Below are 26,374 nucleotides of genomic sequence, written 5' to 3'. Positions count from 1 at the left end.
ATGTGTTTTCCTATGTAGTGCACTGGATCCCAGAGTGAGAGATGCCTTGGCAGTCTACACAGATGACTGGCTTGTCATTCAAAGAAAGTAAGTGCTGTCAGTTGTGGTACCAGTTGAATTAACCTACAGTACATGTTTCATCTATTTTTTTTTAATAGCGTGCACCTCTTTTCCCTGTTCAGTGTTCATGTGATTGACATTTACATTATTACTGAGGCAACTTGTTCTTTTTTTTCCGTAGGTATCAGCGCTACAGCACCACATACACCCCTCAGAACTCTGAGCGACAGAGAGAGAGGCAGCGAGGGCTGGTCAAACAGACCTTTGAACTGGACGAGGCTGCTGCCGCCGAGCGCCAGGATGATCAGGTAGCTCGTGGTGGTTGAAAGGGCTCGTTATCTTACAACACCGAATGACCATTCAGTCATTTTAGGTTAATTAAACAGATTTTATTGATCTACTGTACATGCAGTGTTGCCAGGAATAGAAAGGTTAGAGGTATTATCGTGCTCCTGAAACTCCCATCATTTAATACCTGGACATAGAGGTGCAGAGCATAGCCAGCCAACAAGGCGTATGCTTCATTATGATGGGAAGGCAGTATGAGTTGTATTCTGCATGGTGAGTTGATCATATAGAGAATGTGTAATGGATAATGGACATACCTTCCCACTATCCATTACTCATTCTCCATATGAATCATATCAAATGGATAACGGTAATAAGGTAATGGGATCTGCAGCATATTGTTCTCCTTAACGTTCAAAAACATCTGCACTGCACACCCAAAGATGACATATTTGCCTGGAAGAAAAAAAAAACCCACATGATCTCACCTCTCTGTCCCACTGTTGTGTGGTTCAGGATGACGCAAAGCGGCGGTCAGTCTCCCTTGACGAGACCCCGCGGGGTAGCTGGGCCTCCAGTATCTTTGACCTGAAGAACTCCTCCCCAGACGTTCTCCTGCCGTCTGTGCTGGAACGTACAGCCGCAGAGGACATGGACCGCCGCAATACTGAGGCACGCCTGCAGGGCCGCCACAGTGACCTGCTGGGCCTCTACCCTCCCCCCGATGAGGTTTGTATCAGTGGTCCTGCCTATATCTGCCTCTGTTAAATAAAAAAGGTTATATAAATGGAAATAACCTATGACTCTTTCAGATAAATAAGCATTTTCTGCTTCTAAGAATACACACCCTGTGAAGTCTTTTGGGGAAGTCACACAGGCATTGATGCATTTAGAAGCAACAGTGGTTACTTTGGAACAAGTTAAAGAACAACTTAGTGGTTAGCATTTGCAGCAATAACCACCCTGACTGAAAAAGTAAAGACTGCAAATTTCAGAAACCAAATGTCATCAACACATAATCAAAATAAAAGGAGTTTGACTGTAATGTGATCTCAGAGATCACCATTTTAAAAGTGCCACCAGCAGAACACTGTGGTGGAAATGTTAGTACATGTAATTGCCATTTGTTCAGCCCCGAGAAACATTATTGAATGTTCCCATGAAGTGAATGTCCATTATGTCAGGAAACTCAGCCACTTCCAGGGAACTGTTTGCTTTTCTTTCCTCTATGTTCACCCTTTCTCACCCCATCCTTCTTTCTTTATATCTGTGCTGCGACGTTGCCATGACATCTGTGTAAATGTTGTGCTGGTGTGTGTGTGTGTGTTTTGTACATGACTTTTATTTTCTGTGTGGCAGGATGAAGCAGTAGAGAGATGCTCTGCCCCTGAAGTACCTAAGGAACACTGTGGCCAGAGGATCATGGTCAAGTGTTTGTCTCTGAAGTGAGCAACATTTGGAGTATAACAGCTGACCTTTGAACCTTCACTTTCATTATGAGAAAAAGCCACGATGCTCTCCATATTTGACAACTTTATTTTGTATGTTTTTTCAGGTTTGAAATAGAAATTGAACCAATATTTGGAACACTTGCCCTGTACGATGTCAAAGAAAAGAAAAAGGTATTAGATCATTTTTTATTTGGTACAATTGCATTACTTCAATGACTTTCATTCTTACGTAATGCTGAGCTCATGCCTGACTAATTGAATTTCCACTGTCTCAAAAGGGTCTAAGTGATCTTGCGGTTTAGATCACTGAGTCAAAACTGAATTAAAATCCCTTGACGTGCATTTCCATTATCATCTTCCCTTCCCCTCCCTTCTATGTTTCCCGCTTATCTCAATCTTCTCTCCAACAGATCTCTGAGAATTTCTACTTTGACCTGAACTCAGATCAGATGAAAGGGCTGCTCAAACCCCACACTCCTCACATAGCCATTTCCACACTGGCCCGGTCTGCCATTTTCTCTATCACATACCCTTCCGCCGATATCTTCTTGGTCATTAAGGTAAAACAGAACAATCTGACTTAATGTTGACAGTCTAAGATTTCCTATTTGCTCATACAGAAGCCCAGAAGCGAATTCTCCCTTTTATTCAGCATTTTAAGTTCTTCTTAAAATTACATTCAATTTGAATACACTCTGCAAATGATGTTCAAACACTAGTAATTAAATGTGATTTAAAAATGTGCTAACTATGTTTCTCTTTCAGCTTGAGAAAGTCCTTCAGCAAGGAGACATTGGAGAATGCTGTGAACCCTATATGGTCATGAAAGAATCAGATTCTTCTAAGGTAATGGAGATAGACATGGCTTTTAAACTGTTGCAATGCTCATGGCCAGCAGCCAGTATGCACGTGGGGCACTTTTACTGTCTAGTCACAAGAATTACTCAATTCTGTCTGGGTGGCTGCAATACTTACATCATTTTTGGCAGGTCCACTCTGTTGGGCACTGCAGATATTTCAAGCCTTTCCGTATATTTTGATTTCTTTTATCGTAAATTGTCCACTCTCGTCCCAACTGCAGCACAAGGAGAAGCTGGAGAAACTGCGTCTGCAGGCAGAGCAGTCTTGCAGTCGTCTTGGCCATTTCCGCATGCCTTTTGCCTGGACGGCCATTCACCTTCTCAACATAGTCAGCAGTGTGGGAGGTCTAGATCGGTCAGACCCTGACTCTGACTCTGGTACTGCTGCCGTGTTCTCATTCTCATACAGTGTCACACATGCACGTACACAGAGAATTCAATTATTAACAGTGACAAAAGTCTCACGCACAAAAACATCACATACTTAACATATAATATCACATCCAACGCACACATGCAAATGCGTCTCTTATTTTATATGATTTTATTCTGCCAGAGCGAAAAGGCCATGGAACATGGAATGAGAGAAAGAAAAAGGGCTTTGAGCGAATGAGTGTCGGGGATGACATGTGCAACTTTGCCACTTTCCGTCCGGCAACGCTGACAGTCACCAACTTCTTCAAACAGGTCAGACTCTGTGTCAGCTCGTGACTCATGTAGTAATTAATGTTGGTACAGTTATATTTTCCATGATGTGTGATGTAATATGGGCAAATTACTCATCATTTCACTGGTAAAGCTGGTGAGGCACCAACCGCTAGTAAATAATATGATATGATGGACACCAGGAAGCTATTTATCATAGAGATAGGAATATTTTTAGGAGTTTGTGTATTTCCATAGTGACAGCAGTTATCTTATTCTGTAATAAGATTTTTGTAACCTCAGTACAAACTCTGCTTTGCTGTTTGTGTTATAAAGGAGGGGGACAGACTGAGTGACGAGGATCTCTACAAGTTTCTGGCTGATATGCGCAGACCGTCCTCTGTTCTGCGCAGACTGAGACCTGTCACAGGTGAGCTTGACCTGTGCTCACATAGTCAATATATTTATGTGTTTATGGGTGTTTCGTAATTCACAGTTTTTCTCTCCTCTGTTACTTTATTTTGTCCCTCAGCCCAGTTGAAGATCGACATCTCTCCAGCTCCGGACTCACCACATTACTGTCTGTCACCGGAGCTGCTTCATGTGAAGCCTTACCCTGACCTGCGTGTTCGCCCCACTAAAGAGGTGCTGGAGTTCCCTGCTCGCTATGTATACACACCGCACACCACCTACAGGTGAGTTTTCACATGTCATACACACACACACACACACACACACACACACACACACACACACACACACAGTGTAAGTTGACATGTAGAACAAATCTACATTTACTCCTTTACTGCTGCCATGGCTCATTGTTTGTTTGGTTCATTTCTTCATTGTCACACAGTGTAGTTTCAAACAAAGAGGACAACGGCTTCTCAATTTGAGAACCTGTTTAATTTAAACACTTTTTTATTGATATCATTGTTTTGTAAAATACGTAAATACAAAAAACAAGCTATTATCTTTAAGTTTGAGGTTTTTTTTTTCTGTATATGTATTTACAAGTAACACAAGATACTCATTGGTGTACAGTGTGATGATAAAACAAGATTTTTGATTATTAAAAAAAACTATTTGAATGACTTGTTAAAAACAATGTTTACAAAGTACATCAAAGTCAAGACAAACAAAAGACAGAAACATTTTGCATGAGAAATAAATGAGAGCTGCAACAACAAGAGCATAATTATAAGGGTACTAACAAAAATAGTTTCTGTTGTGGTCACACAGATATATAGCATACACAGCCGATTTGGAGGGGGAGTGCAGTGAAGGTACAGTGCTGAGATGTAGACTTGTCTGATTCAGAGGGTTGTAGACCGGAAGACCTCAGTGGTGAAATTTATAACTGTGACATATTGTCACTCTGGAAGACAGAATTAAAATGGTAAATTTACTGAACCAAAAAAAACAAAAAAAAATAGAGCACCCACATGTTTTGAACAAGTGACTTACCATCTTCTGCAGTGTGGAGAGCTGTTCGTTATGAGTCTCAATATTCTCTTTTTGGAACTGGGTCAAATGCTGTAAACCTTTCAGAATGTGGGAGTGCTCTGCTGCTCTCTCCTAAAAAACATTAAGAAAGTTCAAGTAAACCTTTTTTTAAAAAATTCTTATTGATATATCAATGCCCAGCATGTGTATACATGAAGCTGCCAAGTGCCTTTGCATCCACTAACAGTAAACATTAGCTGGCTTGTGTGATAGTGAAGTGATAGACCTTAAAATAAAGGTTGTGTTACCTGCAGCTCTTTGATGTTGCTGGGGAACAAGTTGTTGAGATTCATCTCCACCCTCCTCACTTTTGTCGCCAGCTCCACCTCTTCCTGCTCCATGCGGGCCAGCCAGTCTTTAGTCATCGTGGTCTGAGCCTGTTGCTTGGCCATCTGGGCCTGTCAAAAGAACATCTGCCCATATTATCGTCTTTCCCCACCAACGATCCCAGTGCAGCTGGCAGCTGCCCGGCCTACAGTGTGACATGAAGCTTTCTAATGACACTCTCACACTTTTATGTCAGATAAAAGTTAGATTTATCCATATACATCAGCAAAATAAATTAAAGAATCATGTGATTATGGATATTTCAGAGGAAGAAAAATGAGAACAAAATAGTTGCATAGGAGTTTATGTAGACGTACTATTGAATAATTGTGTTGTTTAACATTTTTGCCAATCAGCAGAGAGCTGCTTTGTTATGTCTGTTCAGCTGTTTTCCCCCCTTTGAGCAGATAAACACAGAAGCTCAGTCTGATGAGGATGTTAGATGCTTGACATACTGCCTCTATCTCTTTCTGTTCCAGCATGTTGTGCTGCTTGACCTGCAGCGTGATTTGAATCCTCTATGGTTATCTCTCTTGTAATAGCATAACCATTCAACGGCACACGCTAAATCTGTTGTTTACATATTTCTGTATTTTCTTACCTGTAGCAACTGTATCACTTGTTTTATCTGTTTTTCCACCTCAGCAGCCTCCTCAGTCTGCTTCCCCAGCTGTTGGAGAGCACCCTCATGGGTCTTCAAAGTCTGACTGATCTTAGCTATCTTTGCCTCAGTGGTTTCATAAGCGTAGTTAAAAGACTCGCTGAACTGAATGACGCCAAACATGAGCACATTCATGTCATCCTGTGGAGAAGTCTTGTCTTCCATCTTACTGGTCCTCCTGACCGGGCCTGCATGGACTGCTCTGAAACCCCCGGCCACACAAAGCAGGCACAGGCCCCAGATCATCTTGATAATATCAGCCGCTGCAGTCTAATCTTCTGCTTCACTCAGTTGATAAACAGCCTGTGATTTCTTCTCCAGCAATTCAGTTAATTTTAGGAGAATGCTTGTCTAGTTTAAAATTAAAGCTGTCTTTTCTCAAAAATGGCAAAGGATTGCTATAAAACATGCATTTGTCTATCACTGCGCTGCAGATGTTTGCATCCCACAGTATGATGAACGTGGAGGGTGGTTGGTCAGCCTTATATTGGATGTGTACATGCAATACCATGGTAAAACATTAGCTCAGCTGTGGTTCGATCAAAGGTCTTGTCCGTGGCCTTAGTCTCAGTGACCTTGCCTTGAAGTTTAACCCCTGAGATACAAATTTGGTCATTTAGGTCACAAACACATTTGACATACATAACAATGTATGCAGCTCTCTCGTGTTTGATAAAGAAAATGTATGTTTTCCAACGAGCAGTATCAGAAAGCTGCGTAATAAATGTCACTTATTATTTCAAACATATGTGATCGTGCGGTGAGTCGTTACCTCTCGACAAGTGGATAAAATCAGCTGTTTCAAAATATGAACAAAAGTTACCTCCAATGTTTGGCTTGGATCGGAGCTAAGGTGACGTTCACCAAGCAAATTCCAGTGCTGGGTCACGCTCTTTCCATGTGAGCACACAAAACTCATGACCGTTCTCTTTTCTGAGTATCAGAATATTTTATGTTTTTGTTCATTGCCAAAAATTATTTTGTCTCCATTCAGAAAGATGTGTGATATTGTTGACAAGTATTGACAACCTAACAAGCTGAAAATGGTGCCAGATGGCCTCCCTACTACTAATATGTAATGTTATGACTGGTCATTTAAATACAATTTACAACCAAATAATGTTTGAAAGCTCCTCTCTGTTATGTGAAATGAATGCCAAAATAGTCGATTCACTTGTCGCTAAGTCCTTAATGTCTGTGTGTGTGTGTGTTTTTTTTTTTTTAAATTCTGTCCTTGTCATCTTTCCTGCTCTCTCACTCTTTGTCTCGCATCATTTTGCCTCCAAGGAACCTGCTCTATGTTTACCCACAAAGCCTGAACTTCAGCAGTCGTCAGGGCTCTGTCAGGAACATTGCTGTGAAGGTTCAGTTCATGGCAGGAGAGGACCCCAGTCAAGCTTTGCCGGTGAGTCACAGCCAACCATAATCAAGTGACTGTGGTGTTTTCTGGAAAATGTAATTCTAGTCACAAAGAACAGCTTGAGGCAGTGAAATACTATATATCTTCTCGAAAGAGTGAACTTCTCCAAAGAGGCGTATTTTTTTTGAGCAGCAGAGTTAGATAAGGGTAAGTCTAGTAACATTTGTTTTATAACTTTAGTTTTGTTTACTGTGCATCAACAATTTGAAAATTCACGATTCTGTGCAGAACCTGCTTTAAGTGATACTCCACCCAAAATCTTATTTGAGTATCAAACACTCAGCTGCTGTAGACTTGGAAGGTTGCTGGTAAAAATTTGTAGTTTTCTCCATGGCGATAAGTCAGGGCGGAGAAACTGTCAAAACGTCCATAGAAACCTCTCAAACCACCCCTCCAACATAATCCAGCTCTCATTTGTCAACCACATCCTCAGAGTATTTTTCAAATACAACTTAATACACTGCTTGGGTGTTGTGGTCTTCTCACAGTCACTTACATGAAACGGTCAGCATTAGCTCTGCTATGCTACACTTTTGAGCTACTTATCAACTCTGTGATTAATACCGGTTTAGGTGGTGTATCCCAGTCTGCTAGTCAGCTTAACACAGTAGTTTTGAAACCATGTCAGACTAATTTGAATTCTCAATCTAGCTAAAAGCAAAGAAAAGTGCAGTGCACTGTTTTCCTTTTGTAGGAGAAGATTGAAAGTGTTGTGAAGTCAGCTTGGCCGGATAGCCACATTAGTCATCTTTCTCCTCAGTATGATTGGGCAGACATTTATTACATAATTAATGTCCTTGCTTAGCCGCACCTAACTGCAAACCAGTAACAAGGGTAGGGAGAGAGACGTTCTAAAGAATTACATAGCTATGTCAAAGGCTGTGTTCTCATACTTTTTAGGTGTTTACTATATGCACATTAGATACCAAATTATATAATTAAGAGCTAATCATGGATTTGCCTTTCCAGGGGCTTTAAGCCTAAAGGTAGCAAGTGTTTGATGGAGTAATGCTTTACATTTATTAACCCATTTAAACTGCCCTTATATTACCTGTACAAATAACATAAGTAGAAAAAAACACAGAAATGGGCTCATAGATATTTCCTGTTTTGCTTCCTAGAAGATTTTAATTTGATAAGAAGATCAATAATTGCAAACTTTTAAGTTTCTGTCTCAAATCATAAAATAAAAAGTGTGGTTCAAAAGTGCTCGACACAGAATGAAGTGCTGTACATAGATAAATATACTGACGGGGAGATTCTTTCAATGATTGACAACACTGCAGTGATGATGATTCTGTGGAAAGATTACCTTCTGTTGTTCATGGAAAACTATGTTTATACTCATTGGTCATTTTGACCAGGTCATCTTTGGGAAGTCTAGTTGTGCTGAGTTCATGAAGGAGGCAGTCACGCCTGTCATCTACCATAACAAGTAAGACTCAATCCTCTGCAACCCCTCATTGTTGATCCTCCACTAGAACCCATCCAACTTTTCTTCTCTCAGAGTGTCATCCTTAAACACTGTGTTTAACTCCTGCCCTTTAGGTCCCCTGAGTTCTACGAGGAGATGAAGATGAAGATTCCTGCCAATCTGACAGATAACCACCATCTGCTGTTTACCTTTTACCACATCAGCTGCCAGCCCAAACAAAACACTCCTCTGGAGACCCCTGTGGGCTACACCGTGAGTACACGCCTTCAGCTGGCCCAGATTGAATACTTCCACCCACACACCAACTTGTTTGAGAGCTCTTTCTGTTGTCTTGCCATCGGTAAGAAATCGTGTGTTTTCTGCTTGCAGTGGATCCCTCTGATGCAGCACGGCCGACTACGCACCGGCTCCTTCAGTTTGCCTGTCTCTGTGGAAAAGCCTCCACCCAGCTACTCTGTACTCACCCCTGACGTGAGTGTGTTTAAAGAGAATGTGTGAATATCATGACTGCCATCGCCTACCTCTTTGTGATGTGACTGAATGTTAAATGAGTCGAATGTCACTGTGGCAGGTTCAGCTCCCAGGCATGAAGTGGGTGGATAATCACAAAGGAGTGTTCAATGTCGAGGTGACAGCGACCTCCTCAGTTCACACACAGGTACACAAATATGCTTTTTTATACCAAGATTTCTGCTTTTTCTTGTTTTTTTTCTCTCTATCTTTAAAAGCCCTATTAAAATTAGGTTAGTGTTACTGAAAGACATCCATCGTTTTCATCTAATGTGAACGTAAATTCATATTATCAACAAATTAGATACGGACAACCTAGAAGTATTTTTATCTACACCATCACTGTGTACTAGTTTATGACATTTCTGTAGCCCTACACGTAATGTGAGAAGTGTGTGTGTGTAATTTAATGACACTTAACATTTGGAAGATCACAGAAATGCTTGATTCTGTCTTAAAAGTCTCTGGAATTTCGAGCATATTGATAATTCTCATTACAGGATCACTGCAAAATTAAAATTCACCCAGTTCAAGTGGTATGTACTATCATGGTTGTACTTCTAGGATCCCCACCTGGATAAGTTCTTCACTTTAGTGTATGTTCTGGAGGAGTACTCCTTCCCCTTCCGCCTGAAGGATGTCATCATCACTGAGGCAAACATGGAGGGAGAGCTGAAGGCCAGCATGGCTGCACTGAGAGGGGCGCTGCTGGATACCTGTGTCAGGTTTCTGCATCAACTGCTCAACAAACTTATCCAGCTCATCGTCTACCCACCGGTCATTGCGGGTCAAATCGGTGAGCATGCTCTGTAGGACAGCTGTTTTACATCAATTCTGGTTCTGTAGATTTAAAGAGCACTTCTGGGAACAAGGCTAAAATGCTAATCAGAGTAGATAATTTTCATGATGATTATTCATTATAATTCTTGATGATTTGAACAAAAGAACTTTTCTATGTACTGTATGCATCTTACATCAAAATCAAAAACTGTTTTGGTATGGCCAAGCATTACAATTCATTCCTGAAGCTTAAATCATTCCATGTAAAAATTTCTGTCCACAATCCTGCATTTATTATTCATTTATCATTTATCGTTTACAGAGCTGCTTGAAAGTTTGTGAACCCTTTAGAATTTTCTGAATTTCTGCATAAATATGGCCTAAAACATAATCAGATATTTACATATTTTAAGTCCTAAAACTAGATAAAGATGAACCCAATTAAACAAATGAGACAAAAAAAAATAACTTTTCATTTATTTATTGAGGAAAATTCTCCAATTTTATGTATTTGTGGGAGGCAAAAGTATGTGAACCCTTGCTTTCAGTAACTGGTGTGACCGTCTTTTGCAGCAATAACTTCAACCAAACGTTTCCGGTAACTGTTTATCAGCCCTGCACATCAGCTTGGAGGAATTTTAGCCCAATCCTCTTTACAGAACAGTCTCAACTCAGGGATGTTGGTGGGCTTCTTTGCATTCCTTCCACAACATTTCTATAGGATTAAGGTCAGGACTTTGACTCAGCCATTCCAAAACATTAACTTTCTTCTGCTTTAACCGTTCTTTGATAGAACAACTTGTGTGTTCAGGGTTGTTGTCTTACTGCATGACCTACTTTCTGTTGAGCTTCAGTTCATAGAAAGATACCTTGACATTTTCCTGTAGAATGTGCTGGTACAACTCAGAACTCATAGCTCCTTCAATGATTGCAAGCTGTCCTGGTTTAGAGGCAGCAAAGCAGCCCAAAACCATTACACTACCACCACCATGTTTCACAGATGGGTTAAGGTTCTTATGCTGGAATGCAGTGTTAGCTCATCGCCAAACATAATGCTTCTCATTCAAGCCAAAAAGTTCGATTTTTGGTCTCATCCATCCACAGAATATTTTTCCAATCATCTTCTGGCTTATCCACGTGGTCTTGAGTGAACCGTAGACAGCAGCAATGTTCTTTTTGGAGAGAAGCAGCTTTTTCCTTGCAACTCTGCCATGCACACCATGGTACACCTTGGACTCCACCACACCGACTGGTGGAGTCCAAACTATTTAGAAATAGCTTTATAACCCTTTCCAGCTTGGTTAGCATCAACAACTCTTCTTCTAAGGTCCTCAGAAATCTCCTTTATTTGAGCTATGACACACTTCCACAAACCTGTGTTGTGAAGCTCAGACTTTGACAGTGAAGACCCAGATTTCTCCTCTTTATACAAATTAATAAACAAGTGTAAGGTTTTGGTCTCATTTGTTTAACTGATGTCTCTTTGTCTAGTTTTAGGACTTGAATGGAAATCTGATCACATTTTAGGTCATATTTATGCAGATATAGAGCAAATTCTAAAAGGTTCACAAACTTTCAAGCAGCACTGTAGGTTTAGTTTCAACTTCTGCCTCACATCGCTCTCATTCCTAATTCATCTACAGTGAACCTAGGCCGGGCTGCCTTTGAGGCTATGGCTTTATTGGTCAACCAGATCCACAAGAACCTGGAGGGCATCCAGGACCAGCACGGTCGGAACAATTTGTTGGCATCCTACATCCATTACTGCTTCCGCCTGCCCACTGCTGAACCAGCAGTGCCCCCGCCAGGTGAGTTACCAGGCTGAACTGTACAACTTGCATCCGAGAAGCAGAAAGAGAGCCTTTCACCGGACCACTGGAAGTCATTTTATTGGACACATGGCTGTTGATTTGCTACTTCCACCCAAATAACACGTCTGTTCCTTCCATCTCCGTGAGTAGCAGGCACCCAGTCCTATGAGATGCCTATGCAGTACGCCACCTTATCAAGAGCAACAGCCCGCCCAAGCAGCCTGCACCTTTCTCGCTCCAAGAGCATCAGCAACTCAAACCCCGACCTGGCCAGCACACCAGTTTCCCCTGATGAAGAGGTGCAAAGGATTATAGGGAGCAAGGTGAGTTGTACCTGTCTTTGTATATCTTTTATATTTATCAGAGCTATACAACTATTGCTATATAGTTAGTGTGTGTGCAAGTTCTGGAAACACTTTTAAGTTCTGTCAAATGTTTTGAAAGCATTATAAATTTAGTTTTAAAATTCCTGAAATTATGCCATTTCTCGGTCTTCTAATGTTTTATGAGAGGTCTGCACCAGCGTACTGGCTCCAACTTGTGTTCCCATATGCAAAGATTATTGAATTTTCGCATTTATTCTATTTGCAAAATGGCTCATATTTTATTATGTCTGCCATGAAAAGGGTCATGTTAAATAATGAATCACCATGTTGTCATAACTTATTTGTTTCCCTAGATATAAAAAGAAACGGCAGCAAAAAATGATTACGTCTGTCTTTTTATGTTTTTTTATGCTCCCCCTGGTGCCATATTCCCATATTATTTTGTTGTAATGATAATGTCACCCTGCTTTATTGAACCCTTCTCAGCAGATTCAGTAAGCTGAGTTGACTGAGAACTCTGTGCCAACAGTTAATGATGCTGCTTATGTCAATGATGCAGTTATGCTTTGTGCCTCTTTCCCTTGTGTTTCATACACTACCTCCAGCCTTTCCTTTAGTTTCTCCCCCCCTCCTGCTTTCCTTCCTGATCCCAGCTTCAGTTTTCTACACTCCACATCCTTTTTTCCCCCTAAATTGTCTCTTTTATGGTAATTACCCTTCCTCTACTCACTGTACCCTTGCCTCTTGCTGCACTGTGTGTGTATTTGCGTGTGTTTGTGTGTGTTTGCGGTGGCTTGTGGCAGGGCATTGACCGTTCCCACTCCTGGGTAAACTCTGCTTATGCCCCTGGGGGCTCCAGATCTGTGCTACGCCGGAACCCCAACTCCAGCTGTGAGCTCAAGCAGGTGCCAAATATCTCCTCCTCCTCCTCCTCACCTTCACCTCCTCACTACCTCCACCTCCACCCTGAACCACCTCTGCTCTCCTCCCTTGGGTCATTCCCTAACCTCAGGTCTCAGGGGTTGCATCCGTGCGTCTGTCTGCATCTCATTCTGCTAGTCAACTCCTACCTGTCATACTTTTCTACCCATGACTAATTAACTCCTCACAATTCATCCTCTCACCGCTGCTTAACAGAGCATATCTGTTGTGTTTGAGTGACATAATCTCTGCCTGGGGCTCCTTACCAGCCTTGCACTCATCAGAGTTCATAGAGGGTTCTGAGGCCACCCATCCATTTCCATTCATCCATTCTCACATCACTTTGTCCTCATCTCTATGTGTTCACCTCACCATCACTCCGTGTCAGGCAAGCGACCGCAGCTGCAATCGCATGTCTGCCTTTCTGGACAGCGTGGCCTTGTTTTCAGTTCCCACAAGGCAGATTGCCAAAAAGGTAAAACTGGCATCAAATATAGCAAACTGTTAAACTGTCTTTCAACGTAACAAACTAACACATTTTGATGTCCTAACGTTCATCAACTTTTAGTGTCATTAATCATCGTCATTCATTAAATTTTAACAATTGTGTCTGTCTTGAAGTTATGTAAAAAAAAAAAAAAAATGTCTTGATACACTGACATTTAAGAGTCTATTGCTGGAATTGTCTGAAGATTTCCCTATTAAATCTGTGGAAGAGGTACTGATTAAATGTATTCAATTTATTTTCACTATCACTGGTTAGCTTTTGGTAATTAATTTGGATAAAGCTTATTTTATTTCAGTTTGTTTCACCTGAAGAAGGGACTATATAACTATGTATCTTATATTTACAAACCACAGTTATAGTTCACATCTTGCTTTTTAACAAAATAAACACACACAACTTTACTGAAATTGTTTTCTCATGTAAGCTAAAGCTCGTTCTGTGTCGGTTCATGTCTAGTTGCTCCACGAGGAGCTGGCGTTACAGTGGGTCGTCAGCACCAGCACAGTGAGAGAAGCAGCACTGCAGCAGGCTTGGTTTTTCTTCCAGCTCATGGTCAGTATGCCTTTCTTATTTTATACTACTTTTACACCACATTCTGAACGGTCTAAATCTGAAGAGGCTAAAGAGAATATTGCAAAATCAAGTCACAAAACGCAAAACGTAATTATAGCAGGAAAGGGAATATTTTCACAAAGTGACCATTTTCCCCTCTCTTCTAGACAAAGAGCATGTCCCATCACTTGTTCCTGACCTCGAAATTGGACATTGCCAGGCGCCAGCGTTTCCCAGACCGCTTTGTTGACGACATCGCCGCACTTGTGTGTGCCATCAGTGCAGACATTGCCAGCCGATACCACAAGGTAGCCCACAAAACTACACCACAAGAAATGAACTGATGAAAGGCAGCTAAGCTGTACTTCGCTTTCCTTTTGGTATCATACATTCCTTTTATCAGGCCGTATGCATCTCTCCCTCTCTCTCTCCTCATGATTACATCTCTCTCACAGGATGTGGAGCTTGTGGAGAGGTTAAATAGCAGTCTCGCCTTCTTCCTGAATGACCTGCTGTCTCTCATGGACAGGGGCTTTGTGTTCAACCTCATCCGCTCCTACTACAAACAGGTGCCTGTTTCCCCCCTCCCCGTTTTCCTTTAATCCCATTGAGCCCACGCACATTGTCAGACCTCTTTGACTGTCTCAAACAAACGTGTGTGTTAAACAGATTTCCAACAAGCTCCACACAGCACAGAATCCCAGCTCTCTGAATGCCCTGAGGATGGACTTCACTCGTATCGTCTGCAGCCACGAGCACTACGTCATCCTCAACCTGCCGTGCTCGACTCTCAGCCCTCCAGCTTCCCCCTCCCCCTCCACCTCCTCAACCACCTCACAGGTACTGGAGCAGGCTGGAAAATGCATTTCAACTAGTATATCGCTGTGTTATTTCATAATTAGGTTGGATTTGTTTTGCTGTATTTTTTTTTTTTAGCCATTCCAGAAAAGATCATCAGATAAACACCTAAAAATGTAATTTGATTCAATCGACTGATATCGCTCTCCTATTCTGCTATCCTTCTGCTCACTCTTACTCTTGTATTTGTTGTATCCGTAGGGTTCAGCATTTTCCAGTATGGTCCAAGACCAGGGTGTAGCCACCATGTTTGAGCTCTCCGTCCCTTTTCGACAGCAGCACTTCCTGTCTGGCCTGCTGCTTACAGAACTCTCTCTTATGCTTGATCCTGAAGGAGAAGGGTAGGCTATTATTAGCTGCCTATACAAAAGTCATTCATTTCCATTCAGTTTTGCCATAAGGATAATCAGATTTAATCCTGAAAATGAATATATAATATGGCATAAAGCATTGTATGTGTTTGCTCTACCAAAAGTATTGATAAAGTATTTTTTACCCACAGGGTTTTCTTCCTTCATAAAAAAGCCATTAGTGCTGTTCACTCCCTGCTGTGCAGCCATGATGCAGACCCTCGGTATAGGGACCCCCAGGTCAGAGCCCACATCGCTCAGCTCTACCTGCCCCTCGTCCCCATCGTCATGGAGACCCTGCATCAGCTCCACGACTTCTCCGGTCAGACAAACATACAGTATATGCAACCCACTAATACTGTTATAGCTGTCCGCCTCCTCAAGATTCTCGAGTTTCATTTTCAGTATTATTGCACCTGAGAGTGTTTTTTCTTATTTCGTTGCAGACTCCTCGCCTGCTCGGGTCCGCCATGCCTCAGCCCACGCCGACGATGCTGACCCAGACGGTAGCAACACTATCAGTCAGTCTGTTGCCATGGCGATCGCCGGCTCCCCTTTGCCGCATGCCAAAGCCAACCCGTTCGCTCTGCCCACAGTGGTGAGTGATAGCGGCAGGGGTCAGACTGTTCCCCCGGGCCCTACAGACTGACAGGTCACAGATTGGCCTCTGTGTGGGAGGCTGCTGCCTCTGTTTGACAGACGATCACTCTGGCCTTTCTGTAACTCCGCACAAACACTCATTCAAAAAGCATTTGCATTCTTCGTATGTTCTCCCTCTCTGAAGTACAACTGCTCATCTTAGCCTGTAGGTGGCTCTCTGTCCATTTTCTTTATAACTCGCTGTAAACAGCCATTTTGTGCTATTCTGAAGCAGATTTAAAGACAGGCACTGAGTTTGTATGTTTGTCTTCACCAGGCTGGGCGACAGGCCAGCTCACTGTCTGCTGAGTGCAGCAGGACTCTGTTGGTGTGTTTCCTGTGGGTGCTGAAGAATGCAGATGCAGCTCTCCTGGAGCGCTGGGTGTCTGATTTGTCCGTGCTGCAAATCAACCGCCTGCTGGATCTGCTGCATCTCTGTGTCTCCTGCTTTGAATACAAGGTACATTAACCAGACGCTGTCACTGAAATATCCAGCCCAATCCAATTTTCAGGTACTTAATTTAGACATGCCAGCGCTGCAGTACATTATTACAGATATGCCAGTAGTTGTTTCAAGAAAGTTTACTGTTGTGACTCTCAGTAGTGCAGCTTGGTGTTTTGTTTTGCTTCCAAAGTAAATATTACCAATCAGTTAGTTTATTTTTTACTCTCCCCAACATTGCTGTTTACTGTGGATTTTTAATGACTTGTCTTTTGTTTTATTTTTCCCTGCCATGTTATGGTTGGTGGTCGTTTTAGGGGAAGAAGGCTCTGGAGAGGATCAACAGCCTGACGTTTAAAAAGTCTCAGGACATGAAGGCTCGTCTGGAGGAGGCCATACTGGGCACCATCGGAGCGCGTCAGGAGATGGTCCGCCGCTGCAGAGGTAAGGAACATGAGAGCGCTGTTGTATGAGTGCGTGTCTCAGAGGTTGTTAATACATCTGTGTTAATGGAAATTGTGATTTGTTTGCACTTCCAGAAAGGAGTCCCTACGGCAGCCAGGAGAACGTTAGATGGAGAAAAAATGTCACTCACTGGAGGCAAAATACAGACAGAGTGGACAAGTATGTGTATACTTAAATATAAATCTTACCTGATGTTTGCACAATTACTGATAGATTTCTGGATTGGAAATTAATAATACCAGGTATTTATTATTATTAAATAACACCTCTAACCAGGACTAAGGCTGAGGTGGAGCAGGAGTCTGTGGTGGATGGAAACTTAGCTACAGAGGCCTCTCTGGTAGTACTGGACACACTGGAGATTATAGTCAAGGTAAAACAATGGAATAATATTACCATGCTAAATGCCATGACCTTTGCATGACACATACTGTAGTACTTTCTATTTTATGTAGAATTTTCCTCTGTGTAATTTGTTGCATCTCTGTCCTCTTTCAGACTGTGGTGGCATCAGAGCTGAAGGAAAGCGTGTTAGGCGGGGTGCTGAGAGTGCTTCTCCACAGCATGGCAGGCAACCAGAGTGCCCTCTTCCTGCAGCACTGCTTCACTACACAGAGGGCTCTAGTCTTCAAGGTGCATATTGTATATAGCAGCGTTTCCACTGCAGAAACTTTCCCTGGGCACTATGAACTTTTTGAGGAAGGCCAGGGTCTAAGTGAAGTTCAAGGGAGATTGTTTTACCCCCCCCCCCCCCCCCCCCCCCCAAAAAGTCCCTGCTCAAACACAGACACCGCGGCTGCTTCAACTAGTGTACCGCTTCATTCATAAAACAAGGAAGTACTCAAAAGATTTTTTTCATTATTTGTTAAGGTTAAAAGTAAAGTTAGGCTTTGTTGTCGACTTCCGGACTAGTTTTTAAATAGAGTGAGAGAAAAAGAGAGAGAGATAGCAAGAGCGAGCAAGAGAGAGAGAGATTGGCAGTGGTTGAGTGAGTTAGAGAGTGAATGGAGAGAGGGAGCAGCAGTAGCGAGAGCAAAGCCATTGAATGAGACAAATGAAACGTTATTATCTGATTGTTTCATGGTGGTTATGTTCTAAAGTAAAAATAAATAAATAACCACCAAACACTCTGCTGATTTACTTTGGAGACAGACGCTCATTATTTTCCTCCTCTGCATTCCTCCTTTTTATTCATTCGTTACATCCAAATCACGCAGCAGTAAATACAAAGAACAACAGGACAAATCTGTGTTTTTTCTTCATGTGTGAATACTGCGACTCAAGCGCCACCTTCTTTTTTTGATTCATCATGGGTCTAATTTGTTGGATCTACCTGATTCCTCAGATGTGGCGGAAACACAAACAGGATGCACAACGGGTACTTTTAGTTCCAAGTTTAGTTCCTGAGATTAGTTCCTCTGGTTCCAAAGTACCTGGAACTTTTAGTCGAAACGGGGCTCATGTTTTAGTGAGTCAAGTGTCTCTATTATAGTTTTACTGTTTAGTCTTTTGCTACAATCTCATATTAATGTAGCATGAAATATTGTCCCAGTAACTGGACATACAAGTCATTTTCCCCCCACTACCTTGCTCCTCCCTTTCATACTTATTAGGGGAAACCGAAATAGACACTGAAACAATCATTGTGCAAAAAAACTTGAAGAAACAAATAGTAAATCATAAGGAGTATATGAAGTGAAAGAATGTGTTTTTGTTTGAAGTTCCCAGAGATGCTGTTTGAAGAGGACACCGAGCTTTGCGCTGACCTGTGCCTGCGTCTCCTGCGTCACTGCAGCAGTAGCGTCGGCTCTGTCAGAAGTCACGCCTCCGCCTCTCTTTACCTGCTCATGAGGCAAAACTTTGAGATCGGAAACGTAAGTCTAGACACTGTTTGTACACTGTAGGTAAAACGTATTTTGAGATCTTATCAGGGACATGCTATGAAAACAGAAATATATCAAGAGAACATGTGCAAGATTTCTGTGGAATAGATGCTATAATAATACTGTGAGTCACAATCTGTCTTATTTCTGCCCCTGGACCAGAACTTTGCACGAGTAAAGATGCAGGTCACCATGTCTCTCTCCTCACTGGTGGGAACATCACAGAACTTCAATGAGGAGCATCTTCGTCGGTCGCTCAAAACGATCCTGACGTATGCTGAAGAAGATCTGGAGCTGCGTGACACACCTTTCCCAGAGCAGGTATGTAACAACCAACACACTATCTGTTCAACGTCCACATCTGGAGCTGCTACAATAAAACCTAACTGATGGGCTGTGTTGTACCTTTGACGCTGAAGGTCCAGGATCTGGTGTTCAACCTGCACATGATTCTTACTGACACTGTGAAGATGAAAGAACATCAGCAGGATCCAGAGATGCTCATTGACCTAATGTACAGGTACTGGAATGCATATCATTAAGGCTGGCGTACAAAAATAGTTTCACAATTAAAACCCCTGATATTCACACTACTTTCTTTGGTTTTCATATCAGGATTGCCAAGGGCTACCAGAACTCCCCAGACCTACGTCTGACGTGGCTTCAAAACATGGCAGGGAAGCACTCAGAGAGAGGGAACCATGCTGAAGCTGCCCACTGTCTGGTCCACAGCGCCGCACTGGTGGCAGAATACCTCAACATGCTAGAGGATTGCCGCTACCTACCAATCGGTTGTGTCACATTCCAGGTCAGTGCATACCGTTAAACTGAGTGACTCATTCTACTTATAAACAACACAAGTGGGCAGCAGTATAACAGTTAGATAGGAGGTTGTCCCAAAACTAGAGCATCAACATTCAGGCCTACTATTGCTGAAACGGGGAAATGAAAAGTTTTTGTGTTGTTTGTTTTGACTTCTCTGTTTTTTCCCCCTCAGAATATTTCATCCAACGTGTTAGAGGAGTCAGCAGTATCCGATGACGTCCTGTCTCCAGAGGAGGAGGGGATTTGTGCTGGGAAGTACTTCAGCGAGTCTGGCCTGGTGGGCCTCCTGGAGCAAGCAGCTGCCTCTTTTAACATGGTACGACTCACATTCTCCAACCACATGGTGACAGACTGCATGTTAACGCAGCACAAAATTACATCATTAATATGGCTGCAGGAACGTTATGTGATAGAGGGCTATGTATAGAACTGGCTTTCCATTGTGCTCTTAACTCCAGGCTGCCATGTATGAGGCCATAAATGAAGTGTACAAGATTCTTCTGCCCATCCATGAAGCCAACAGAGACTTCAAAAAGCTGGCTACTGTCCATGGGAAACTGCAGGATGCCTTCAACAAAGTCTATAACCAAGTAAGTTGACCTAAAGTCACCAGTAATTCACTGTCTTGAAGAGAAAATAAACTTTATCCTGGATTCCTTCTTATAAACTTTTTTTTTCTTCTTAACTTCTCCAGAGTTCAGGATGGGAGGTAACAACTTATCATGGTCACAACTTATTTTGTCATATCAAGTTTAGCTCATTCATCAGCTAATTTTATTTTATACTGACAATGTTTTCTCTCTTCTCTGTTGCTCTGTCTCTTCTTCCCTGCTGTGTGAATTACTGGTGAGTGACACACAAGTTGCTTTCACAATTTGACATAGTTGAGTTGAACTACTGTTACAAAAGAGTTTTTATTCCTATTTGCCTCCTTGCTACAGTGGCGCAACTACATTTCAGCCTAAATATATCTTTTCCCTGTGTCCCAGAGCAAATGTTTTTCTATTACTGAATATTCTGTCATATTTATACAGTAACAAGAGAACAGTCATTTCAGCCTTTCAGTCTATGTATTGCTGATGCTTGAAAATGAAATGGGGAAAGTGGCAATGTCTGGAAAAATAAGTGACTGGGTGTAAAATCTCAAAAAAAAAAAATCACATAACGTGTCTGCAAAATCCATGAATCTAGTTGTTGATAGAGCACATTGATACTTGCAGCTTGATTACATCAAAACTATCTTGTTGCTCTAATTTTTACTTTGTTAAGAGTTTATTTTATGTGTTAATTATTTAGGCTTTCCTATGTTACTAGAATACGAGGTCATGTTGCATAAGCTTTATGTCAGATAACTGTAACGCATTCAACCACTATATCTTCTAATTCTCTACTTCTTTAACACCCCTCTAGTGTCTAGAGAATGTTTGGGACCTACTTTCGGGTGGGTTTCTATGGCTGTCGGTTTGGAGACCTGGATGAACAAGAATTCGTCTACAAGGAGCCATCAATCACCAAATTAGCTGAGATCTCCCACAGACTCGAGGCATGTTAACTACTCATGTTATTAACAAAGGTGTCACTGATGATTTATGAGAGACCTGTTTCTAAAGATGACTCTCTTTGGTACACAGGAGTTTTACTCAGAGAGGTTCGGGGATGAGGTGGTGGAAATTATCAAGGACTCCAACCCAGTGGACAAAAACAAACTGGATCCCAACAAGGTAAAATGATATGTTTACGGTACATGTGACTAAGAAAAAAGACTACAGATTTGGTCAAAGGTATGACTGAAGTGTGCTTGTTTCAGGCCTACCTCCAGATCACCTACGTCGAGCCTTTCTTCGACACATACGAGCTAAAGGAAAGAATCACCTACTTCGACAAGAACTACAACCTGCGTACCTTCATGTACTGTACTCCCTTCACTCTGGATGGCCGTGCCCACGGTGACCTGCACGAGCAGTACAAACGCAAGACCATCCTGACAACGTCTCACGCCTTCCCTTACATCAAGACACGTATCAATGTCATCCACAAGGAGGAGGTGGGTGTCTGCCTTGGAGGGATTTTGATCAGTGGCAATACTGACCGAGGAATGAAAAAAAAAAGAAGAAGAAACAATGTGAACTCATGCTGTTGTTTTTGGTTCTCCAGATCATTCTTGTCCCCATGGAGGTTGCCATTGAGGACATGCAGAAGAAGACCCAGGAGCTCGCCTTCGCCACAAATCAAGACCCTGCCGACTCTAAAATGCTGCAGATGGTGCTGCAGGGCTGTGTGGGCACCACTGTCAACCAGGTGCTTGTTTAGATACATACAACTGACAGGGAGTATAACTGTTATGAACTAAAAATGTCAAAAGTCCTCATCTTCCTGGAATATAAATCCCATCTAAATGGGGTGTAAAGTCTGGGTCAGTATTTTAAGTAGTGACAGACATTCCTCAGCAGATATGTAACGGTCCCTCCCCCTCACAGGGCCCCCTTGAGGTGGCGCAGGTCTTTCTCTCCGACATTCCTGATGACCCAAAACTGTTTCGCCATCACAACAAACTGCGCCTCTGCTTTAAAGACTTCACTAAGAGGTGATGACACACACCACATCCCAGATGTAGACAGCTGTGTAACTAATAAAAACAAATGCTAACTCCCTGTGTCTTCACCGCTCTTTCCGTGCAGGTGCGAGGATGCCCTGAGGAAGAATAAAGCTCTGATTGGGCCAGATCAGAAGGAGTACCACAGAGAGCTGGAGAGGAACTACAATAAACTCAAAGAAGCTCTGGGTCCTCTCATCAACCGCAAGATCCCCCAGCTATACAGAACGCAACCGGCTCAGACAACGCAAACACAACGGTAACTCGAGACGTTAAACACACACGCCTACACACAGAGACACACAAAATAAGCTCATGCTGCTTCTCCAGAACTCATCAAACCTACACTCAAGTAGAAGAGCAGCATAACACCAAACTTTATCATATTCCAGGTCATAGACTGATCATGCACACACAATCATGTGAATTAAAAACTGTCACAACAATCCAACATTAATTAAAAAAAAAGTTGGTGCAGTTCCAGTTTGAATATGGAAACTATCACCACATGTTTTTGTTTTAATCTGCTTTTGGCATCCGCTCTGTGTTCACATGTGAAGGTCTATGGACTCCTGGTTTATGAGCAAAAACAAAGCTACAGTCGGCAGCACCTGTCAGTGATACTATGATACTGATGGCAAATTTTAATTTTAGATGTAGATCTTCCAAAGTAACTAAAAATTAAGATATATGTTAAAATATAATACATTATATATAGAGGAGATTCTCTGCTCTGTAAACTGCTGATAATCAACACTGGATAAAATGATTAAGAGTGATGATTTTACCTCATTCTTACTCTTTGAAAGCAGATACTCATTCAAAGCCATGCCGGCTTCTAGTGGCGCACCACAAAAAGACATTATTTGCAGTTGTCACAGTAACTCCTTCACTACCTGGGTCAGTATTTATACCTAAAATAAATGTAAAATATAATAAATCAGTCACATTTCATACAATTCAATACTATATTGATTGCAGATATTGGGATACACTTTTCAGAAAATAAACTCTAGTAAAACATTTTTATTGGTCTTGCTTCTCTCCCTCGCAGGAACTCCTACAGTAGATCCAGTCTCCGCAGAGTCGACTGCTGAAGCACAGCAAACTGGATAAGAACCCAGAACAACAAGCTTTACAAATTAGTCGCATCTCATCCCGTCTGTTCTCCCCTCCACCCCTCCCCCCGCCAGTGCAACTGTCACAAGCACACACGCACCATCCTCTCTGTCGTCTAGCTCGTTATTTTACCCACCCACCACTTACCCAACCCCCCACCGCCACCCTGTCATGCCATAATCCCCCCCCAACCCCTTCCACCACACACATGCAAACACACACACACACTTGTCACCTCTTTCCTTACTGGACCCCCAGTCACCACCACTCTCACACCTCCGTAAACCTCGGCTGTTTATACTGGAAGGTTATCTGCACTGTAAACATCGTCATTTGGAGATTTAGAGTAAGGCTCTGACTTGTCAGCGTTTAATACCAAGCTTTCAAAAGTAGTCTCATCACTGACAACCCAAAGTAATCTCTCTGAGCTTGAACTGGTTTTAACTTTGGGGTTTACAGGACTAGAGCTGCCAAACATATTTTGTATCCAAACCGTTGGGGTTCGTTCTTGAGTGTATCTGTTTTCCTTTTCCTTCCTAGTGTTTGTTTTTGAAGAGGCTGTAGGTTGTTAATTTTGTTTCGTGGCCTTATTTAATTTGAGATAATTTTTTTCTAAACTATGCCTGGTAGTAACCGGTGCCAGACATGCTTATTAAATAGTCCAAGTGAGGTTTTTTTTTGTTATCAACAGACCAAATAACTGACATTCCTTCTTCCTCAAGTTGTCACATTTATCTGCCCATCTCTCATTATAGGAATTCATTATAGAGGAAGGTGGGATCATTCTGTCCAAGCTCAGATCTCAGGTCCCAGTCGGAGTCCAGCTGGGATGTAAAGCATTATTAGTGTGTGGGCTAAAAGGCAGAGTAGGATGTTTAAATGTGTTTGTTTTTTTAACTGTGAAATTATGTTGTAATGCACTGCAGTCACATCAGATGTTTATCACAGAAGCACTGCCTTCGGCCCGGCCATCTCCTTCAGCCACACAGATATGTTCAAACTGTGACATTTACTAACATCCTGCAGTTCAGTCTGATGACTGACTACATTTTGCCTGTGTGGTGACTCTATTTGAACTGCTGTCAAAAAGCGCTCCAAATATCTTGTTATGTGTCCACCACCCTGGTCGTGGAAGATTTATAGTCTATGTAGCCATTTTTCCAACTACTGTATCTATTATATTGCACTATTGTAAACAAACTGCAGCACATTAACACTGTAGCTACTAAAATATCTGTGCTTTTGTTATTTTATGAGGCTGGAAAATGTTTTTTTACCTAATTAGATGAACATTTTTTTTATTTATTTACAGTCTTTTTTACTGCCTACTATTAAATTTCTCTTCCTACTCTTCTGGTCAGCTTCTATTTGTGGGGCTACAGAGCCAAAGAACAGACACTGTAAAACCTGGAGTTGAATATTTGCTCATTTCAGTCACAGTAATACATTTATGAAACTGTGACAGTTACTTGAAAATGTGTAATAGGGGTTTTGTCTGTGCTCTTCAATAGTGACTTTATACAGTTGGTTTTGCATTACATTTAAAGGTAAGTTTATTTAATTTCCTCACAGTTTATGGTGGTGTCACATGTCAGACCAATGTAATATTATATAAGGGACCTAAATTTGGTTGATATTTATCTGTATATCATTTATTATTTCAATTGATATTATTGCACTATTGTGATGGTTATTTTTTAAGTAGTCAAATGTATTTTTGAAAATATATTTTGTGATCAATTCTTTATTGTAAATTTAAACAAACAGAACAAAGTGAAAACAAATAAAGAAAGAAACAAATCTGTTTCTTTTCAGACAAATTCAGACTAACCATGTGTTAGATAGCATCACCCATGAAGAAAATATTTAAAAAAATAGGTAAACAAATGAAAAAACAGACCCATCTACCTTCCCATCTATCTTTACTGAAACTCTTTTATTAAAGTCGGAGTTTTAAGTCTTATTCTAAGATTAAGGAGTCAATGTCAGAAGCAAATATTTATAAACATTCATGAATATACCGAGATATACAGTACTTATAAAAATGTATTCATATTTTTCAAAATATTTAAATGTTCCCACTTCAGTTACAAGAGTACTTAAGTGGTTTTCAGTTCCGGTCTGCCGGACTCACCAGCGTTTTTTGTATGTTTGGTATTTTCTGGCTTTTTAATCAAAGGACTTTAACCAGGAACATCTGGTATGCCTGTGTGGTGAATATAAATTACCTGCAATTAACTAGCTGAGGGAGCAAGTGATGGTGATTTCAATGATTAGTTCACACACTGTAGTCCTTAGCAGCAAAAAAATCCTGTCACTTAAAATCCTCAGTACATTGATCCTTGTGCTACATCATACCGCTTTCTGCATTCGCACAGGCCTGCACTATTCGCTAAAGTTTAGGTTACGTGGTTATAAGGACAAGGCAAAGATCTATTTGATCCAGATGTCTTCCTTGCCTTCATTTTCCATAACATTACTCTAATATCCTGTGGCAGTAGGTGATCCACATTACAGCCTGCAATGTTTTGTCTAATTTACAAGAACCAATGGCTCCTTGTCCATAATCAGGTACTTTACATCAACTTGAAATGGCTCAGCCGATCAGAGCTGAGAACTGGAGGTCTTCCAGTTAGCAAGATCACTCAATCTCTTCTTGTGTATTATATATAATGTATATAGGAATGGGAGGCTACATGTCAACTTTATCCACCTTGGTGAAAATATGATTTAAAATGGCTTTGCTTCAAAAACATCACAAACTACGGTGTGGGGAAACTGCATGCAAATAAAAATCACTGTGAATATAGGTTATATCTCAAAATCTTCACTTCTAAGTTGGGATGGTACTTGTGATATTTTGTGGGTGTTCTTCATTTAAAGCATACGGTTGTTGCAACAATTAAAAGTGGGATTTTATTTTATGTTTAATTGTGTGTCTGTATGCAATCTTTTCCCCTCTTTTTTTTTCTTTGAAGGTGCAGGTCTTCAAATGTTTTTGGAGATTCTTGGAGTTCCTTATTTGTACTTGGAGAATCTTGAATGTTCTTGAAAGTCCTTGTACTTGAGATGCTTCCTTGGTATTTTAAGGCCTTTACTTGACATCCTTTCACTGAGGTAAAGTACCTTGGAGGTCCTT

General features: G+C 41.5%; 2 protein-coding genes across 6 annotated transcripts in view; one reads left to right on the top strand and one right to left on the bottom strand.

Annotated features, from left to right (window-relative positions):
• LOC137168409 (dedicator of cytokinesis protein 7-like) overlaps window positions 1-24,584 on the top strand; it is a 28,712-nt gene extending 4,128 nt beyond the window's left edge. For 2 of the 5 annotated variants that reach the window (XM_067570964.1, XM_067570965.1), the window contains exons 4-50: window positions 19-87; window positions 242-368; window positions 865-1,077; window positions 1,708-1,793; window positions 1,904-1,970; window positions 2,210-2,359; window positions 2,565-2,645; window positions 2,881-3,037; window positions 3,216-3,346; window positions 3,641-3,734; window positions 3,837-3,999; window positions 7,086-7,203; window positions 8,583-8,653; window positions 8,767-8,905; window positions 9,023-9,124; window positions 9,225-9,311; window positions 9,728-9,959; window positions 11,587-11,751; window positions 11,905-12,077; window positions 12,884-12,985; window positions 13,390-13,476; window positions 13,966-14,061; window positions 14,229-14,369; window positions 14,517-14,630; window positions 14,731-14,901; window positions 15,121-15,260; window positions 15,422-15,591; window positions 15,716-15,867; window positions 16,186-16,368; window positions 16,668-16,794; window positions 16,890-16,974; window positions 17,092-17,188; window positions 17,314-17,448; window positions 18,537-18,689; window positions 18,861-19,019; window positions 19,118-19,218; window positions 19,314-19,506; window positions 19,696-19,839; window positions 19,982-20,113; window positions 20,218-20,232; window positions 20,941-21,066; window positions 21,155-21,244; window positions 21,331-21,567; window positions 21,678-21,821; window positions 22,001-22,107; window positions 22,202-22,375; window positions 23,171-24,584. In XM_067570964.1, the coding sequence (XP_067427065.1) occupies window positions 19-87; window positions 242-368; window positions 865-1,077; window positions 1,708-1,793; window positions 1,904-1,970; window positions 2,210-2,359; window positions 2,565-2,645; window positions 2,881-3,037; window positions 3,216-3,346; window positions 3,641-3,734; window positions 3,837-3,999; window positions 7,086-7,203; window positions 8,583-8,653; window positions 8,767-8,905; window positions 9,023-9,124; window positions 9,225-9,311; window positions 9,728-9,959; window positions 11,587-11,751; window positions 11,905-12,077; window positions 12,884-12,985; window positions 13,390-13,476; window positions 13,966-14,061; window positions 14,229-14,369; window positions 14,517-14,630; window positions 14,731-14,901; window positions 15,121-15,260; window positions 15,422-15,591; window positions 15,716-15,867; window positions 16,186-16,368; window positions 16,668-16,794; window positions 16,890-16,974; window positions 17,092-17,188; window positions 17,314-17,448; window positions 18,537-18,689; window positions 18,861-19,019; window positions 19,118-19,218; window positions 19,314-19,506; window positions 19,696-19,839; window positions 19,982-20,113; window positions 20,218-20,232; window positions 20,941-21,066; window positions 21,155-21,244; window positions 21,331-21,567; window positions 21,678-21,821; window positions 22,001-22,107; window positions 22,202-22,375; window positions 23,171-23,213 (6,043 nt within the window). In that variant the 3' untranslated portion in view covers window positions 23,214-24,584. Of the gene's footprint in view, window positions 1-18; window positions 88-241; window positions 369-864; window positions 1,078-1,707; window positions 1,794-1,903; window positions 1,971-2,209; window positions 2,360-2,564; window positions 2,646-2,880; window positions 3,038-3,215; window positions 3,347-3,640; window positions 3,735-3,836; window positions 4,000-7,085; window positions 7,204-8,582; window positions 8,654-8,766; window positions 8,906-9,022; window positions 9,125-9,224; window positions 9,312-9,727; window positions 9,960-11,586; window positions 11,752-11,904; window positions 12,078-12,883; window positions 12,986-13,389; window positions 13,477-13,965; window positions 14,062-14,228; window positions 14,370-14,516; window positions 14,631-14,730; window positions 14,902-15,120; window positions 15,261-15,421; window positions 15,592-15,715; window positions 15,868-16,185; window positions 16,369-16,667; window positions 16,795-16,889; window positions 16,975-17,091; window positions 17,189-17,313; window positions 17,449-18,536; window positions 18,690-18,860; window positions 19,020-19,117; window positions 19,219-19,313; window positions 19,507-19,695; window positions 19,840-19,981; window positions 20,129-20,217; window positions 20,233-20,940; window positions 21,067-21,154; window positions 21,245-21,330; window positions 21,568-21,677; window positions 21,822-22,000; window positions 22,108-22,201; window positions 22,376-23,170 lie in introns of those variants that run through there. The other 3 variants (XM_067570967.1, XM_067570966.1, XM_067570968.1) reach the window with 3 other exon arrangements.
• angptl8 (angiopoietin like 8) lies at window positions 4,620-6,273 on the bottom strand. Its single transcript, XM_067570990.1, has 4 exons — window positions 5,739-6,273; window positions 5,059-5,208; window positions 4,772-4,882; window positions 4,620-4,682 (listed from the first exon to the last, which is right to left on the bottom strand). Exons 1-4 carry the CDS (start codon window positions 6,042-6,044, stop codon window positions 4,659-4,661), a joined length of 591 nt encoding a protein of 196 aa, XP_067427091.1. The 5' UTR covers window positions 6,045-6,273; the 3' UTR covers window positions 4,620-4,658.
• Window positions 24,585-26,374: the final 1,790 nt, after the last annotated feature.

This window comes from Thunnus thynnus, chromosome 17 (assembly GCF_963924715.1).
Source record: "Thunnus thynnus chromosome 17, fThuThy2.1, whole genome shotgun sequence".
NCBI classification, from domain to species: domain Eukaryota; kingdom Metazoa; phylum Chordata; class Actinopteri; order Scombriformes; family Scombridae; genus Thunnus; species Thunnus thynnus.
The sequence above is the reverse complement of the archived record's forward strand: the minus strand, read 5'-3'. Positions and strand labels throughout refer to the sequence as shown.

Coding starts and splice junctions, on each gene's coding strand:
- angptl8 (XM_067570990.1), bottom strand. CDS start 6,044: ATGATCTGGGGCCTGTGCCTGCTTTGTGTGGCCGGGGGTTTCAGAGCA. Junction 5,209..5,738: donor AAGTGATACAGTTGCTACAG/GTAAGAAAATAC, acceptor TTCTTTTGACAG/GCCCAGATGGCCAAGCAACA. Junction 4,683..4,771: donor TCTCCACACTGCAGAAGATG/GTAAGTCACTTG, acceptor TCTGTCTTCCAG/AGTGACAATATGTCACAGTT.